The sequence below is a fragment of the Gigantopelta aegis genome, chromosome 8, assembly GCF_016097555.1.
Source record: "Gigantopelta aegis isolate Gae_Host chromosome 8, Gae_host_genome, whole genome shotgun sequence".
Classification (NCBI taxonomy): Eukaryota; Metazoa; Mollusca; class Gastropoda; order Neomphalida; family Peltospiridae; genus Gigantopelta; species Gigantopelta aegis.
In genome coordinates this window covers 74,607,865-74,624,920 of record NC_054706.1, presented here as the reverse complement: position 1 = coordinate 74,624,920, position 17,056 = coordinate 74,607,865, and the positions used below count along the sequence as shown (strand labels likewise).

General features: G+C 39.6%; 1 protein-coding gene across 1 annotated transcript in view; it reads left to right on the top strand.

Annotated features, from left to right (window-relative positions):
- The first annotated feature begins 1,455 nt into the window (after positions 1-1,455).
- The window catches only part of LOC121379826 (polycystin-1-like), a 52,471-nt gene continuing 36,870 nt past the window's right edge, over positions 1,456-17,056 (top strand). Inside the window, exons 1-7 of the mRNA XM_041508478.1 lie at positions 1,456-1,480; positions 2,705-7,812; positions 9,095-9,223; positions 11,174-11,790; positions 12,207-12,507; positions 14,828-15,391; positions 16,085-16,605. Coding sequence (XP_041364412.1) covers positions 1,456-1,480; positions 2,705-7,812; positions 9,095-9,223; positions 11,174-11,790; positions 12,207-12,507; positions 14,828-15,391; positions 16,085-16,605 — 7,265 coding nt within the window. The remainder of the gene's footprint in view (positions 1,481-2,704; positions 7,813-9,094; positions 9,224-11,173; positions 11,791-12,206; positions 12,508-14,827; positions 15,392-16,084; positions 16,606-17,056) is intronic.

The following is a 17,056-nucleotide window of genomic DNA, read 5'->3' as shown; positions in this document are numbered from 1 at the left end:
CACCCCTTCACAACTCTAATACCTCTAATTTCTGTTTGGACAGTTGTGGACAAATTTGTGAAAATATTCTGCCTATTCCATATCACACAAATGTTTGGATCCAAATTTGTCATCATTGTTCACATGGATCACAATAAACGGTTACATAATTATCATTTTACTTCACACTGTCTTTATGACATAATCCACTAAACTGTTATGGTACCAGTTTGTCTCCATGTTTCTTCTCTTTCAGGTTTATGGTTTGCACAGAATGGAAAAGTGAAATTCTGGAACTTCCGCTCAGAACCAGTTGCTCGTTCAACTCTCGTGATCCTCATGGTTTACAGGCCAGCGTGTCCCAGTGGCACTACCCTGTTTTTACCTGGTATATACTCATATATATATATATATATATATATATATATATATATATATATATATATATATATATATATATATATATATATATATATATATATATATATATATATATATATATATATATATATATACAGTCGACCTTCGATAACTCAAACTTCGATCTTTCGTAAACGTCGATCTCTCGAAGTGAAACGGCAGTCCCGGCCGAACTGCTATACAAACTAGTAATAACAGACTTCGAACACTCAAACTTCGAACATTCGAAAAACTCTATCTCTCAAAGTAATTTTGTGGTCTCACCATAAAAAACATAAGGGATATTGCACTTCCAAAACTCGAAGTTTGTGTAGTGACTCAGCCTTTTAACTGTACCGGTAATACTTTAAAGAAAAATGAATTGTCACCCAAGCCAAGCGTGAATGTCCCGACTGGTCTCGGCTATCGATGATACACGCGGTATTTACAGAATAATAGATCGCCGACTATGCGGAACGAAATGATCCTACATGCCTGCATTGGGTTGTCGGTGTTTGTACACGGCAGCGGGCCTCATTACACAAAGTAAGGATAGTCTTGTAATCTTCAAAGAACTGTTGTAATAACAATTAACGCTGTTTGTTTTTTCTCTTAAATGAGTGCAAAAGAGTACATAACCTAGTGTTATTTGGCATACAGCATTTTGATTTGTTATGTTATGTCTCGCTATGTTAGTGAGGGTTTTTAAAATGATTTTTGTGATTTACAATAATTTTGCTATTTATATTGTGTATTTTTTATTTGGTAAACAAACGTACTTAGTGCTAATCGACATTCAGTATTTTAATTTATTACAACTTTACGTTCCGCCTTGTTTTGACATTTGAAAAATATATCAACTTTAATTTATCGCTTACTTCCGGTTATATGTAAGTACGTGCTTTCAGTTTTCGGTTCTTTTTTTTTACTTTACTGTCAATTAATACAATAAAAATACATAGAGATGTACGTCAAATTGATCGGATTTATCTCGTTTCTGTTAATATTTACTTAGTTTTATCATATACACAGAAGAAATGTGCTAACATCCGATATCAACGAAATGATAATACTGCAATGCAGTTTCACTATGAGATCTGCTGTATGAATTTCGAACACTCGAACTCCCTGAAACTCGAACTATTTCGTTGTCCCCTTGAACTTCGAGTTAACGAAGTTTGACTGTATATATCTGATACAATCACACCAGCCTGTCCTAGTGGCACTACCCTGTTTTTACCTGGTGTGTACTCATATATATATATATATATATATATATATATATATATATATATATGATACAATCACCCCAGCCTGTCCTAGTGGCACTACCCTGTTTTTACCTGGTGTGTACTCATATATATATATATATATATATATATATATATATATGATACAATCACCCCAGCCTGTCCTAGTGGCACTACCCTGTTTTTACCTGGTATATACTCATATATATATATATATATATATATATATATATATGATACAATCACCCCAGCCTGTCCTAGTGGCACTACCCTGTTTTTACCTGGTATATACTCATATATATATATATATATATATATATATATATATATATATGATACAATCACCCCAGCCTGTCCAGTGGCACTACCCTGTTTTTACCTGGTGTGTACTTTTTTATATATTCTACAATAACATCACTACTGTTTGTACATGGTATATACTCATATATATCTGATACAATCAAACCAGCCTTTTCAGTGGCACTACCCTGTTTTTACCTGATGTGTACTCATATATCTGATACAATCACCCCAGCCTATCCAGTGACACTACCCTCTTTTTACCTGGTGTGTACTCTTTTATATATTATACAATCACATCACTGCTGTTTGTACCTGGTATATACTCATGTATATCTGTTACAATCACACCAGCCTATCCAGAGGCACTACTTTCTTTAAAACTGGTGTGTATTTTTGTATATCTGATTCTTTTATATACTAGTTAGCAGGTAGTTTTACAACAAGTTGACTTTTATTCCACATTTTAATATATGTATCTGTGATATTCATATACTCGAAATTTTAATATACTTGTGATATTTATACAGCTCTTTACACTGTGTTCTTAATTTTATATTGATATTGATATTCAAATTCATGCAATTGTTTACCATTGTTTCACACCCAACAGCTGATGTATTTTAGTGCTGGGGTGTCGTTGAACATTCATTAATTCATTCATTATCTTAAATGGCTGTCCATAATCTAAGTCCAGGGACTAATTAATCACTCCCATTAATTACTCAGTCTGTGCCAGGTCTGCTATCTGTACTGATGTTTTATATTTATTTCAGGCTGTGGAAACAGTTTCTACACTGGCTGTTCAACCAAGTCATTGACCTGTCAACCACCGGTCAGTTGCTATGGTGACAAACACATCTGTCCTTTGAGTGCTTCCTGTGTGTCGTCAGGTATCGCATGTAGCTGTGCGGGGAAGCACGGCTCAGACCCATGTGGAGACAACCCTTACCCCAGTGGCTCAGCCTTCCCTGATTACTTCCCTGTCAGAGGCACACGCTTGTACGTGGCATCATCAGATATCTACACCGTAGCAGCCGACATCGCCGTGGAGACCGGGGATGTGATTGGGATCCTGACAGAGGGCAACACCGATGTCCTGTCATGTGACTCCAGTCAGACGTCACAGTGGACTCAGAACAAATACATCTTCACCAACGTGGCCAGCGATAGGTCGTCAGTCATCAAAAAGAATTTCCTGATCTCACCCAACCAGGTGTGTCATGTGAGCACTGTGTACGCAAGTCTCGAGAATGTGTCACTGCCGGCCGCACTGTCTGTGATGGACAAGACTGGGGTGTACATGGTAGGGTACGCAGTGGCAGGACGGTCTACAGAGTGTGAGGTCACTGTTCAGGAGGATGTAGCAGATATTCTGTGGGTGTTTCCGACCCTCGCCCGTGACTCCAGCATCACGGTGGAAATCAACACACCCATAACCATGGTTGCGAGGATCAACCAAGGTTCTGATTTGAGATACATCTGGGAGGTGGATGGTGTGAATGTGACAACGATCAGTGTTGAATCCTCTTGCCCATCGCAGGTTGTTGCTGCCAGATGCAGCACAAACAGTTCTTCCATTGCTAAACCTTTTACATACATCACGCAGTCCTTCCAAACAGCAGGCCAAGTGAGATTAACCATTTACAATGATGTCAGTTCTAAAGAAGTGGTTGTAGTTATCAGCATAGACCACTGCATGCCTATCAAAGGGCTGCAACTCTTCCACAGCTGTAGTGGTGCAAAGTGCTCTACCTTAGTGGAAGTTGGTGTGGAGCTTCTTTTTGAAGTGGAAATCACAGCTGGTGTGGTAGACACATACAGTTACAAAATAGCTGGTGCTTTTCTTTCTGAGGGAGGAAAATATTTGAACCACACATTCAACACACCTGGCCAGTATGAGCTGGTTGTGAACGGATCGTGTGGGCGGCATTCAATGGTGGCTACTCTCACCATCACTGCCAAAATAGCTGCTCACATTGAAAACTTTCAGTTTTCTACCCAAGGTCTAAAAGTTGTTCCTGTTAATGAGGAATTTTCATTGTTTTGTAATGCTGTCGTACAAATAGATGCTGAGGTTGAAGTGACATTTTATCTGTATGCCAGTGATACCAATGTAAAGACGATTTCAAAGACACTTAACACATCATCGACACGTTTGGTGGAGTCTGTGAATGACACATACACGACGGCCGGCCAATATCTTGTGAATGTTACAATCACGGATGTGTTTGAGGTTGTGTCAATCTCCAGAACGGTTTACGCTGTACACAAACTGACGGGCATCAGTGTGGATTCTCTAGTGCATTTTATTCTCCTGGACAGAGAGATCGAGTTTAGAGCTGTGGTCAACTCCACGTCTGGGCCGGTCACTGTTGGGGCAGCCATGCTGGCCTACAATTGGACATTTCCCGGTGTTCTCATCCAATCAAAGACCAGCAAGATGCTGATCATTCAGAGACAGAAGATGGATGTGCTGGGAGAGCACCGGATCACGGTATCCGTTGACAACAGAGTGAGTTCTGTGTCTGGTTTCAAGACCGTCACGGTCGAACAGTGTGTGTCGGATCTGAGGCTGTCGTACAACGGTCCTCAACACATCTCCAACAACATCACCATCATCGCCTCCCACGATGAGGGAACAAACGTCACATTTACATTCGACTTCGGGGATGGACGCCCGCCTACACAGCAGAACGATTCCAGCTTGACCACTCAATACGGGTCCGTTGGAGTCTTCAGTGTCTCCGTGAATGCATCAAACGACCTTCACCTTGCTGACTGCAGGCCGGCGTCTGCTCAACTGACCGTGTATGTGATGGACAATGACACCCTCATCCTCCTTGGCATCCTCCCCACGCCCTGCATCGCCATTAACTACAGAGTCACCCTGTCGGCACACGTCATCAATGTCGACCCCCAGAGGCTGATGTATGAGTGGAGTCTTGGTAACAGTCAGGGTTATGTAAGGGGAGAAGGTAAGCAGAACGTCACTTCTTGGTACTCTGCCCAGGGCATGTACAACGTGTCTGTCATGGTGAATGGTGTGGAGAGGGCAGAGACAACCATGTGCGTGCAGGAGACCATTGCAGGTCTAAAGATATCCACACCGAACCCGGCAGTTGTCCGCACAGTCATCCAGGTGTCTGTCTCAGTTGCCGCAGGGTCAGACCTCTCATACAAGTGGAAGGTTGACATCACCAACTTGAAGTGTGAGACATTGCAGTGTTCTGTCACCAAAGACCAGCCTGGGAACTACCTGGTGAACATTGTGGCCTACAACAATATCAGTCGAGAAGAGGTTGAGGTCAGACTGATTTTCCAGAACCTCATCACATCACTGGCCGTGCTGTGCTCCACTTGTAAAGAGAGTGTTTATGCCAACACGGCACTCCACATGAATTTGAGAGCGATGATTGCCGAGGGAACCAATGTGTCCTATGTTTGGGATTTCGGGGATGGGACCAAGGGAAATACAAGTCAGGTGAATCATGTGTTTACACCAGAAGGTCAGTACAATGTCTGTGCGACAGCGTCGAATCTCGTAGATAAAGATGTTGAGTGTGTTGTGGTGACTGCCGAGGATCCTATAACTGATCTGACGTTGGTGTCCGATACAAGAGACGTGGAAAGCGGGTCAGTGGTACAGCTGGAAGCCAAACGCACATCGGGCAGCAGCATCAAATACGTGTGGCAGTGCACAGGTCAGGCAGATGTGACCTCGGTGAACCAGATATTTACCACACGTCTGACAACCTCCCAGACATACAACTGTACTGTTACCGCTAGCAACCACGTCACAGAGCAGGTAGTGGCAAGCATTACTATCTCAGTGTTTGTGAAAATCACCAGTTTACAAATCGTGCATCAACTTGTTGATCGTAAATATGGAGCAGCCTTGGAGGTTTTGAGCTTTGAAGGGAAAGCAAACACAGATTTCCTTGTGAGTTATGACTGGAATGTGTTCAAAGAAGGATCTTCAGTGTGTCGGAGTGCAGGAAAAAATCTGAGTCAGAAATGTAGTTCACTTCCTGTGGGCAAGTACTCTGTAGATCTCACAGCCAAAAACTACATTAGCACAAAAACTGTCAGTTTAACTTTTGAGATCATACAACGAATAGTTAATCCCAGAATGAGTCTTTCGGCTGAATTTGTGTCTCTCAGCACAGATATAGATCTGTCGGTTGTCATGGACAAAGGATCTAACGTGACGTATGGCTGGTCGGTTGAACCTTCAGACTCTTCCACCTGTACAGGAAACAACGATGCACACACGTGTCGGTTCAGAGCCATCGGAAGGTACATGGTTAGAGTGGAGGTGCGTAACGTTCTCAATCCATCAGCCGAGATACTAGACAGACAGATCACTGTACAGCAACTGGTCAAAGATGTCTCCATCACCTCCAGCATTGGTGATGATTTTCAGTTTCTTGCTTTCGGGACGAAACTGACTTTTACACCAGTAACATCACAAGGTTCAGATCTGCTTTACTCCTGGGTGCTGTCATTCGGGAGTCTCTCTGTGGCCAGTTCCGACTCTGTGACACTGTTGTACACATTTACCCAGACAGGAACCTACACCATCGTGTTGAACATCTCCAACGAGGTTAGCCACGAGGTAAAAACAACCTCCATCAAGGTGCAGCAGGAAATACTGGTCGTCGTTCTTAAATCAGACAAGAATGTGATTACAACTGGAGGCACCGTTTCGCTGATGGCTGTAGCCAGGTCAGGTTCAGACACCAAGTTTGAGTGGATCATTGATGGACAGGTTCAGTCCACCTCCCTAGCTTCATTACAGAAAACATTTCTGTCTGCTAACGTGCACACCGTCACCGTCATGGCTTACAACAAAGTGAGCAACGCGTCTGATCAGAAGAACATCACTGTGGAAGATCCTCTCTCAGGACTGGAAGTCGCGAACTGCTCGGTTGTCCGGCCAGCACTGGTTGACACAACTCTGGTTGCATCTGTCTCACAGGGAACTGGTGTGTCATTCACATGGGCGGTGGAGACCGTGCGTGGTGTAAAGAAAGCTTATTTTGGAAAGACTGTGATTCACATGTTCGACTCTGCAGGAAGTTTTCTAGTCGAACTGTCTGCCGCAAATCAGGTCAGCAATACCTCAATAAGATGCTCCATGAATGTACAAGGAATTGTCAAAATTTCCACCATTAAAATAAATTCAGATATAAAATATTTTGTTGTCAATGAGACAATTTACTTTGTGGCTATTGGTGAAAATCTCGGTGACACCACCTTTACATGGGACTTTGGTAATTCAGAAGTGGCAAGTACGAAAAACAGTAAATATCAGAGATTGTTTATGAAAGCTGCTACCTACCATCTGACAGTGACTGCCTCGAACAACGTAAGTCAAGCCGTATTCCAAACAGTCTTCACTGTTCATCACCTGCAGTGTGAAATCCCTGATGTGTCAGTTGTGGGGGAGTCCTCTCGAACCGTTTTAAAATCACGGGCTCTTCAACTGGAGGTTCTGGTTGATTCAAAAGGTTGCATTATGTACAACTCTAAACATATATGGAAAGTATACACAGATAAAGCCTGCATGGATGACATGGTTTCTTTAGGTGACACACACATCACCAGCCCAGCTCTCAAGGTGAAGCCACGGGTCCTCGACTATGGGAAGTACTGCGTAATGTTTACTACAATGTATGAAGATACCCCGGTGCACGAGTCTGCTAACTACACCCTAACTGTGGTTGCCTCCCCTTTGAAGGCCATGATTGCAGGTGGCTCTGAGCGCAGACTTCCGGAGGCTAAAGACTTGTTGCTGGATGGTAGTCTGTCGTTTGATCCAGATACCCTCGACGACACAAGTGGTTTGACCTACCAGTGGATGTGCAAATCTCTTTCTACAGTAAGTAAAAGTGTTTAAAAAAGAATGAGCTAAATATACAAATGGTACAAATATTTAAACTTTAACATTTGTTCACTAGAGCACATTCATTTATTAATCATTGGCTATTGGATGTCATATATTTGATAATTCATACATAGGCTACAGTCTTCAAGAAAACCTAGTACATTTTTCCATTAGCAGCAAAAGATCTTTTATATGCACTTTCACACAGACAGGACAAAATATACAACAGCAGTTGAATATGCCGGTTGTGGGACAGTGTTTGGGATGAGAAACCATTGGGAGAATGGGTCCATCTAGAGGGTTTGATCCTTTGACCAAAGCATTTAGACTGAGCTACAAATGTAGTAGAAAGCTATGTCGGACATTAAAGTCTAAATAGCCAAACTATGGAGTCTTCTAAACTGTTATTAAATAAATAGTCTGTTGAATTTGTCACTAAATATACAATCTGTAATAGCCAAACTATGGAGTGTTCTAAGCTGTTATTAAGTAAATAGTCTGTTGGATTTGTCACTAAATATACAATCTGTAATAGCCAAACTATGGAGTGTTCTAAGCTGTTATTAAGTAAATAGTCTGTTGGATTTGTCACTAAATATACAATCTGTAATAGCCAAACTATGGAGTGTTCTAAACTGTTATTAAATAAATAATCTGTTGGATTTGTCACTAAATATACAATCTGTAATAGCCAAACTATGGAGTGTTCTAAACTGTTATTAAATAAATAGTCTGTTGGATTTGTCACTAAATATACAATCTGTAATAGCCAAACTATGGAGTGTTCTAATCTGTTATTAAATAAATAGTCTGTTGGATTTGTCACTAAATATACAATCTGTAATAGCCAAACTATGGAGTGTTCTAAACTGTTATTAAATAAATAGTCTGTTGGATTTGTCACTAAATATACAATCTGTAATAGCCAAACTATGGAGTGTTCTAAGCTGTTATTAAATAAATAGTCTGTTGGATTTGTCACTAAATATACAATCTGTAATAGCCAAACTATGGATTGTTCTAAGCTGTTATTAAATAAATAGTCTGTTCGATTTGTCACTAAATATACATCCAGTCTGTTTTTGTTTGGAGTGACTGGGGAATATCTTTCTTGAACTTAAATCATCACATAAGTATTTAATATTCAGTTTGTATAGACACCAATTACAGATATTTTACTGGTGTCATAAACAACAATTAGGTGGTGTTAACACCTCTCTGACCTCCAGTTTGAATATCTTTTGTGGGATGACCCGTGTTTATGTATTTATTTCAGTCGGTTTTTTCACCTGCCTGTCCTGATCTCGACAGCTTGCCGAAGGTCAAGGCTGAGTTTTCAGAAGGATCTTACCTGATAGAACTGACTGTTGCCGCTGGAAACCGATACAATTCTACACAGCAAACTGTAAGAAGAGTTCAATAATATACTTTATTTTGCTGTTTTTAAAGTTGAGATTTGCTATTTTTAAAGATGAGATTTGCTGTTTTTAAAGATGAGATTTGCTGTTTTTAAAGTTGAGATTTGCTGTTTTTAAAGATGAGATTGGCTTTTGTAAAGTTGAGATTGGCTGTTTTTAAAGATGAGATTGGCTTTTTTAAGTTGAGATTTGCTGTTTTTAAAGATGAGATTGGCTTTTTTAAATTTGAGATTTGCTGTTTTTAAAGATGAGATTGGCTGTTTTCAAAGATGAGATTGGCTGTTTTCAAAGATGAGATTTGCTGTTTTTAAAGTTGAGATTTACTGTTTTTAAAGGATGAGATTGGCTGTTTTTTAAGTTGAGATTGGCTGTTTTTAAAGATGAGATTTACTGTTTTTAAAGGATGAGATTGGCTGTTTTTAAAGATGAGATTTGCTGTTTTTAAAGTTGAGATTTGCTGTTTTTAAAGATGAGATTTGCTGTTTTTAAAGATGAGATTTGCTGTTTTTAAAGATGAGATTGGCTGTTTTCAAAGATGAGATTGGCTGTTTTTAAAGGATGAGATTGGCTGTTTTTAAAGTTGAGATTGGCTGTTTTTAAAGATGAGATTGACTGTTTTTAAAGATGAGATTTGCTGTTTTTAAAGATGAGATTGGTTGTTTTTAAAAATGAGATTGGCTGTTTTTAAAGATGAGATTGGCTGTTTTTAAAGATGAGATTTAAAGATGAGATTTGCTGTTTTTAAAGATAAGATTGGCTGTTTTTAAAGTTGAGATTAGCTGTTTTTAAAGATGAGATTGGCTGTTTTTAAAGTTGAGATTTGCTGTTTTTAAAGATGAGATTGGCTGTTTTTAAAGATAAGATTGGCTGTTTTTAAAGTTGATATTGGCTGTTTTGGGCATCATGTAGTGTAACTGCCTGGTTTTTCTGTTCAAAACAGAGGTTGCAGGATTTGACAGTTTCTTCAAAAATCCACTAATCACATAAAATTATCCAGTGTAAAGCGTTAGTGTGAAGAAGAAAACCTGCTGCCTGATTAGTTAGCAGCACTATTTGTTTAATTATTCAGTAAAACCTGTCTAAGCCCAGGGCTTCTAGAATTTTTATAAAATCCACTAGCCATGGGATCAATGATTTAAAAATTTTACTAGCCACGATTAAAAATTTACTAGCTCTACTTTACTTTAAGTTAATACAATTTTACTAAATAATAGTCAAAATTGGATATGTCACCTAAACTGAGGGGGGTGGGAGTTGGGGGCAGGATATTCAAATTTACAAAATAGACTTACTTGCAACATTTGACAAAAAAGAAATTCACTAGCCGTCGGGTATGGCAATAGTAGTTATTTACTAGCCCAGCATTGAATATCACTAGCCATGGGAGTGGGGCTGCTATAATCTAGAAGCCCTGCTAAACCTGAACAAACGAAAATCCTGTCAAAACCTGCAAAGTTTCAAGGTCCAGAATTTTCAAAATTTTCCAATTCTATAATGTGACCCTCTGTACACCAGATTCTGTCTAAACTGGATAATTATTAGGTCTCCAGCATGATCTGGTTTAGACAAGTTTCACTGTATATGCAGACATTGATGTACCAACAGTGAGGAAGTGGTAATGTCTTGAGCAATTGGAATTCATAGGTGATCACCTACTGATGTTATAGCACTAACCGAACCCATTCATCTTCCTGGACTTCAGAATCCAGGAGATCTAGTGTTTCTCTGTGGTGCAGTTCTAATTTTGTCTTGTATTTTTTTATTGGAAAAAATACTTTTTAGGGGTTCGATGTGTGGTATTTCCAATGTTCTAAAAATAAAATAATAAAAAATAAAATTTCACATTTATTTTATTATGGCCTTATTTTCACATATTTTAAATATGAATTATATCCTAAATTAGTAGGACCATAACCTTCATTTATTGTTGTTTTCAGATCCATGTACTGAGAGGCAGTGTTCCCATGGTAACCATTGAGTGTGTTTCCTGTAAGTCATCAAATACTTTCCAGATCAGCCCCAACCAACAGGTGGTGCTCTCAGGCAGGTGTACCAACTGTCTCTCCAACATCAGATACAGATGGCAGGTGGAGGCAGATGGAATCCAAGTGCCTCTTGATGAGACAACAACTACAACAGGAGGCTCCAATATTAACCTGGTTGTTCGTCCAAACGTTCTTGGTGTTGCTGACACCTACACATTCAGTCTTAATGTTACATCTTCCGGGTTTTCCGGTGAAGGAAACGCCATTCTCAGCTTAGAGTCAAACAAACCTCCTTCAGGAGGGTCTTGTGTCATTGGTGGAGCTGCACCAGTTGTCTCCCTGGAGTCTCCGGTTGATGTGTCGTGTTCCGGTTGGACGGACGACTCGGGAGGCCACCTGTATTACCAGATCCTGGTGGACGGTACGGTGTACAGCACACATGTGTTGTACCACGGAACGCGAGACACTCAGTCCGTGTATGTCGCACCACTCTCGGCTACCACAGACAGGGTCAAACTCCAGGTCAAGGTCATCGATGAGCTGGGAGCTGCCAGTGATGGGGGAGAGAAGTAAGCTCATACATTTAGTGTTTTGTCTTGATAGACTTTGCTGCACATATGTTTGTAAAACATTTTTAAAATTTCCTAGGTCAGTATTTTTTCCTAATAAGAAACAATAGGACTGTTGATAAGGCTATACCCATGTTTGTATGATGTGGTATTCACAGAACTGTAACATAATTTGTTATATGTGCATAATTGTTATTAATCTACCTTGAAGCACAGGATAAAATGTTCATTGTAGTTACTAGTTTTGACAGTACACATTCTTAACAACGGTTAATTGGGCTTCCATTTAAATTGTGGAAGTCTCAGTATCCGAGCGATTACGTCCATGGACAGATACCATGCTACTTGATGCAGTAGGTTCAAATCCTGCTAATTGACACTTTGTCTTTTTAAATATTACATAATTGTATTGACAGAACTATTCAGTTTGAGATGCCGACTCTGAATTCATCTAAGACGGACTACTTAGTGAGGATGGCCGACACGGAGTTGAGACGACTCGTCAGACAGAACAAGCCGATGAGTCTCCTGCAGTATGCCATTGCGCTCAGTGAGCAGCTCAACCACGAGTCAGACAGCGGCGGGGGGCAGGAGGGGGAGGTGTCGCGGGAGAAGCGGGCTGTGGTGCGCGACGCCATCACACTCAGTCTGATCATGATACCAGTCAACTCACTCTCCGACGTCCAACAGATGGCCTACTTACTCAGACTGCTCACGGTAAATACCGACAGTTATTTTATACTGCTCACAGTAAATACCAACAGTTATTTTATACTGCTCACAGTAAATACCAAGTTATTTCATACCACTAATGGTAAATACTGACAGTTATTCCATACTGCTCATGGTAAATACCCGCAGTTATTTTATACTGCTCACAGTAAATACTGATTGTTATTTCATACCACTAATGATAAATACTGACTGTTATTTCATACTGCTCATTTTAAATATCAGCAGTTATTTTATTCTGCTCACAGTAAATACCAACATTTATTTCATACTGCTCATTGTAAATACTGACAGTTATTTCATATTGCTGATGGTAAATACTGACATTTATTTCATACTGCTAATGGTAAATACTGACAGTTATTTCATATTGCTGATGGTAAATATTGACATTTATTTCATACTGTTAATGGTAAATACTGACTGTTATTTCATACTGTTAATGGTAATTGCTGACAGTTATTTCATACTGCTAATTGTAAATACTGACAGTTATTTCATACAACTAATAGTAAATACTGATTGTTATTTCATACTGTTAATGGTAAATACTGACAGTTATTTCATACTGCTAATGGTAAATACTGACAGTTATTTCAGACTGCTAATGGTAAATACTGACTGTTATTTCAGACTGCTCATGTTAAATACAAATGTACTGACAGTTATTTTATACTGCTAATGGTAAATACTGAGTTATTTCATACAACTAATTTTAAATACTTACAGTTATAACATACCGCTAATGGTAAATACTGACAGTTATTTCATACTGTTAATGGTAAATACTGACAGTTATTTCATATTGCTAATGGTAAATACTGACAATTATTTCAGACTGCTAATGGTAAATACTGACAGTTATTTCATACTGCTTACGGTAAATACTGACAGTTAATTCATATTACTAATGGTAAATACTGACAGTTATTTCAGACTGCTTATGGAAAATACTGACAGTTATGCCATACTGCTAATGGTAAATACTGACAGTTATTTCATGCTGCTTATCGTAAATACTGACAGTTATTTCAGACTACTTGCGGTAAATACTGATAGTTATTTCAGACTACTCAAAGTAAATACTGATAGTTATTTCAGACTACTCACGGTAAATACTGACAGTTATTTCAGACTTCTCACAGTAAATACTGATAGTTATTTCAAACTACTTACACTAAATAGTGACAGTTATTAGTCCCCTACTGGTCCATCTGTCTGTCCATTTGTCTGTCCATCTGTCTGTCCATCTGTCTGTCCATTTGTCTGTCTGTCTCACATATAGTTTTATAGACTTTTTTCACAATACCTCACGATATTACCAGTAAGCTGAAATTTTGTGTATAGCTTTATCATGTACAGCTTAACTTTCACGGCAGTTTACCAATTTTTGACAGAGTTATGGCCCTTAAACTTAGGAGATATGACATTTTGTGTGTGCGGTAAGGGACATGTATTGCTTTACCAGTACTTTCAAAATACTTCGTTTCATACTGTTAATGGTAAATACTAACATGTATTTCATACTGCTGATGGTTAATACCAACAGTTATTATATAACATTGAATTAAATATCTGAAAATATTAATGAAATAAAAGTGCTGTCAGTCAAGTAACGGCTACAAGTTATTATCTTCTCAGTAAAAACTGTTATTTCACTTTATCCTGCAACCACCAGTTCTATTGACAGAATAGGATGACGGATAAAGCAAAGTCATATCCTGCTACTAGCAGGATATGACTTTTGAATTCACTCGTGTGACGTCACACGCATAGCTACATTACAAAATCGCTCATTTGACCTCTAGGTCATTGTACTTTGTGCCTGAAATAACAGAAATAATAGCTTTTTCCCTTAATGTTTATGGTCTGCAGGATAAAGATAATAACTAGTTAATGACATCAGATATCTGCTTTATCCTGTTCAGGCCGAATGAGAAATTCCCATTCTTACCTTCACAGGATAAAGCAGATATCTGATGTCATTATCTAGTTATTCTCTATGTACATTACATCAAAATGATGATATTGGTCAGATCTACAATCTATGATTATTGCTCAGTGTATTTTTATCATAATTATGATAGTAAATTACATGGGTTTACAATGGATTTGTGGTATGTTCTTTTTGGCAGGCGATAAGAATAAAATTAGAATAAATAGAACATTTCATGGGGTTGTTAGGATTTTTGTCAAATATAATTAAATCACAGAAATAATCACTGACTGATTTTGTAATTATAATGTATTTGTTTCACAGAACTAATTGCTCATTTGATATTTACAATGTATTTATCTTTCACAGAAATACTCTGATGAATACCAGACGGCATCAAGCCACATGTTGATTGTCAAGGTCCTCGAGAACATCGTACAAGTCCTGCAGTCCTATGCTCACCAAGGACTTGACTGGAAGCAGTTCGTGTCTCACCGACTCATGTCAACGATATCCAACCTCATCACGGCGGTCAATCTGGCCGTGTATTCCCCACAGGACGTCTCGTCCACCAGCCAGTCCGGCCAGCTGACCGGGGTTGCTGCGGACTTCGTCTCGTTGAGGAGCGAGATCCACAGCTTCATGTCGGGTATGCCGGTCGGTGGCGGGTCGCGGAGCGCGGAGGACGAGCTTCACCGCAGACAGGTGGTCCCGCGAGTGTTCCGCATCGCCGAGCAGGTCATGTCGACCAGTCTGATGACCACAGTGCTGACCGAGCAGTCCCTGGTGTTCAGTCTGGGTGGGATCGACGTGTACGGACAGCGGACGAAGACGGACAGTGTGTGGAGGAGGAGGGAGCTGCTGGGATGTATGTTCTCTCTGTCGGACACTCTGTTTGACGGAGTCATCAAGGCAGATCAAGAAATATTCCAGGTAATGAGGGGTGCAATTTAGTTCATTTGGTGAATAGCAGGCATCAGGTGCAGTTTGTCATAGTATCGATGGCTTTAGTGTTTTCTTATCTCAACCATGCCCACAATTAATACATCAAAGGCTGTGGTAGGTATTGTCCTGTTTATGGAAAAGTGCAGATAAAAGATCCTTTACTTTTTTTTCAGTAGGTGTAGTCTATATGGCAGTTGCTGGTTCTCTCTCTCCCTTCCTCCCCTCTCTGTCTCTGTCTCTCTCTCTCTCTCTCTCTCTCTCTCTCTCTCTCTCTCTCTCTCTCTCTCTCTCTCTCTCTCTCTCTCTCTCCTTTCTTCCCTGGCTCCCTTGCTCTCTCTCTCCTTTCTTCCCTGGCTCCCTTGCTCTCTCTCTCTCTCTCTCTCTCTCTCTCTCTCTCTCTCTCTCTCTCTCTCTCTCTCTCTCTCACTCCCTCTCTCTCTCTCTCTCTCATTCTTTCTCTCTCTCTCATTCTTTCTCTCTCTCTCTCTCTCTCTCTCTCTCTCTCTCTCTCTCTCTCTCTCTCTCTCTCTCTCTCTCTCTCTCTCTCCTCTTCCTCCCTCCCTCCCTTCCCATCCAAAGTGTCAAAATAACTATATATCACAACCAAATACACAAATAGCCATGAATTAAAATATTATAACGTGTCATTAAAAAATGTCCCTTTCATTTATTTGTTTCCAGGTGATGTTTGTGTTATCTAAAAACCCGTACACCTGGGGCAGCTTCAAGGATTTCACCATCACGTCCAACGTACCTGCCCTCAGTTTCAAATACTCGGACGGGTCAAGCATTAAACTGGCTGACCTTCCCACCAAGGATAAGATCAAGATCCTGATGTTTCGGAACGATTCCAACTACACGCTGGCCACTGACAATCTGATAGCGAGTCCACACTACCAACCTTTGGACACTCTCACATACAGCGGTTTCACACTGAAGTCTAAACGGTCTAAAAAGGTTGTCGTGGATGTGTCAAGAGGACAGAGTCAGGTTTCTTCTCTTCATATTCAGATTCGGGTCAGTGTTCTACAGAATGAAACTGAGGCGGAGAATGGTGTTACGCCAACAGGGTCAGTGTCAGCCTATCTAGGGGTGAATTATGAAGCGACTGAAACCAAATACGAAGTGTTTAAAGAAATCGGAACACTGCAGATGGCTGATGGTGTTGATCATCGGACTTATACCTTCTTTATTCCATCTCTGTAAGTTAACATGTCTGTTTAATACCCTTTTCATAACATCTCTATAGATAAAATATCAGTTATACCTTCTTTATTCCATTGCTGTGAGTTAACATGTCTGTTTAATACCCTTTTCATAACATCTCTATAGCTAAAATATCAGTTATACCTTCTTTATTCCATTGCTGTGAGTTAACATGTCTGTTTAATACCCTTTTCATAACATCTCTATAGCTAAAATATCAGTTCTACCTTCTTTATTCCATTGCTGTGAGTTAACATGTCTGTTTAATACCCTTTTCATAACATCTCTATAGCTAAAATATCAGTTATACCTTTTTTATTCCATTGCCGTGAGTTAACATGTCTGTTTAATACCCTTTTCATAACATCTCTATAGCTAAAATATGAGTTCTACCTTCTTTATTCCATTGCTGTGAGTTAACATGTCTGTTTAATACCCTTTTCATAA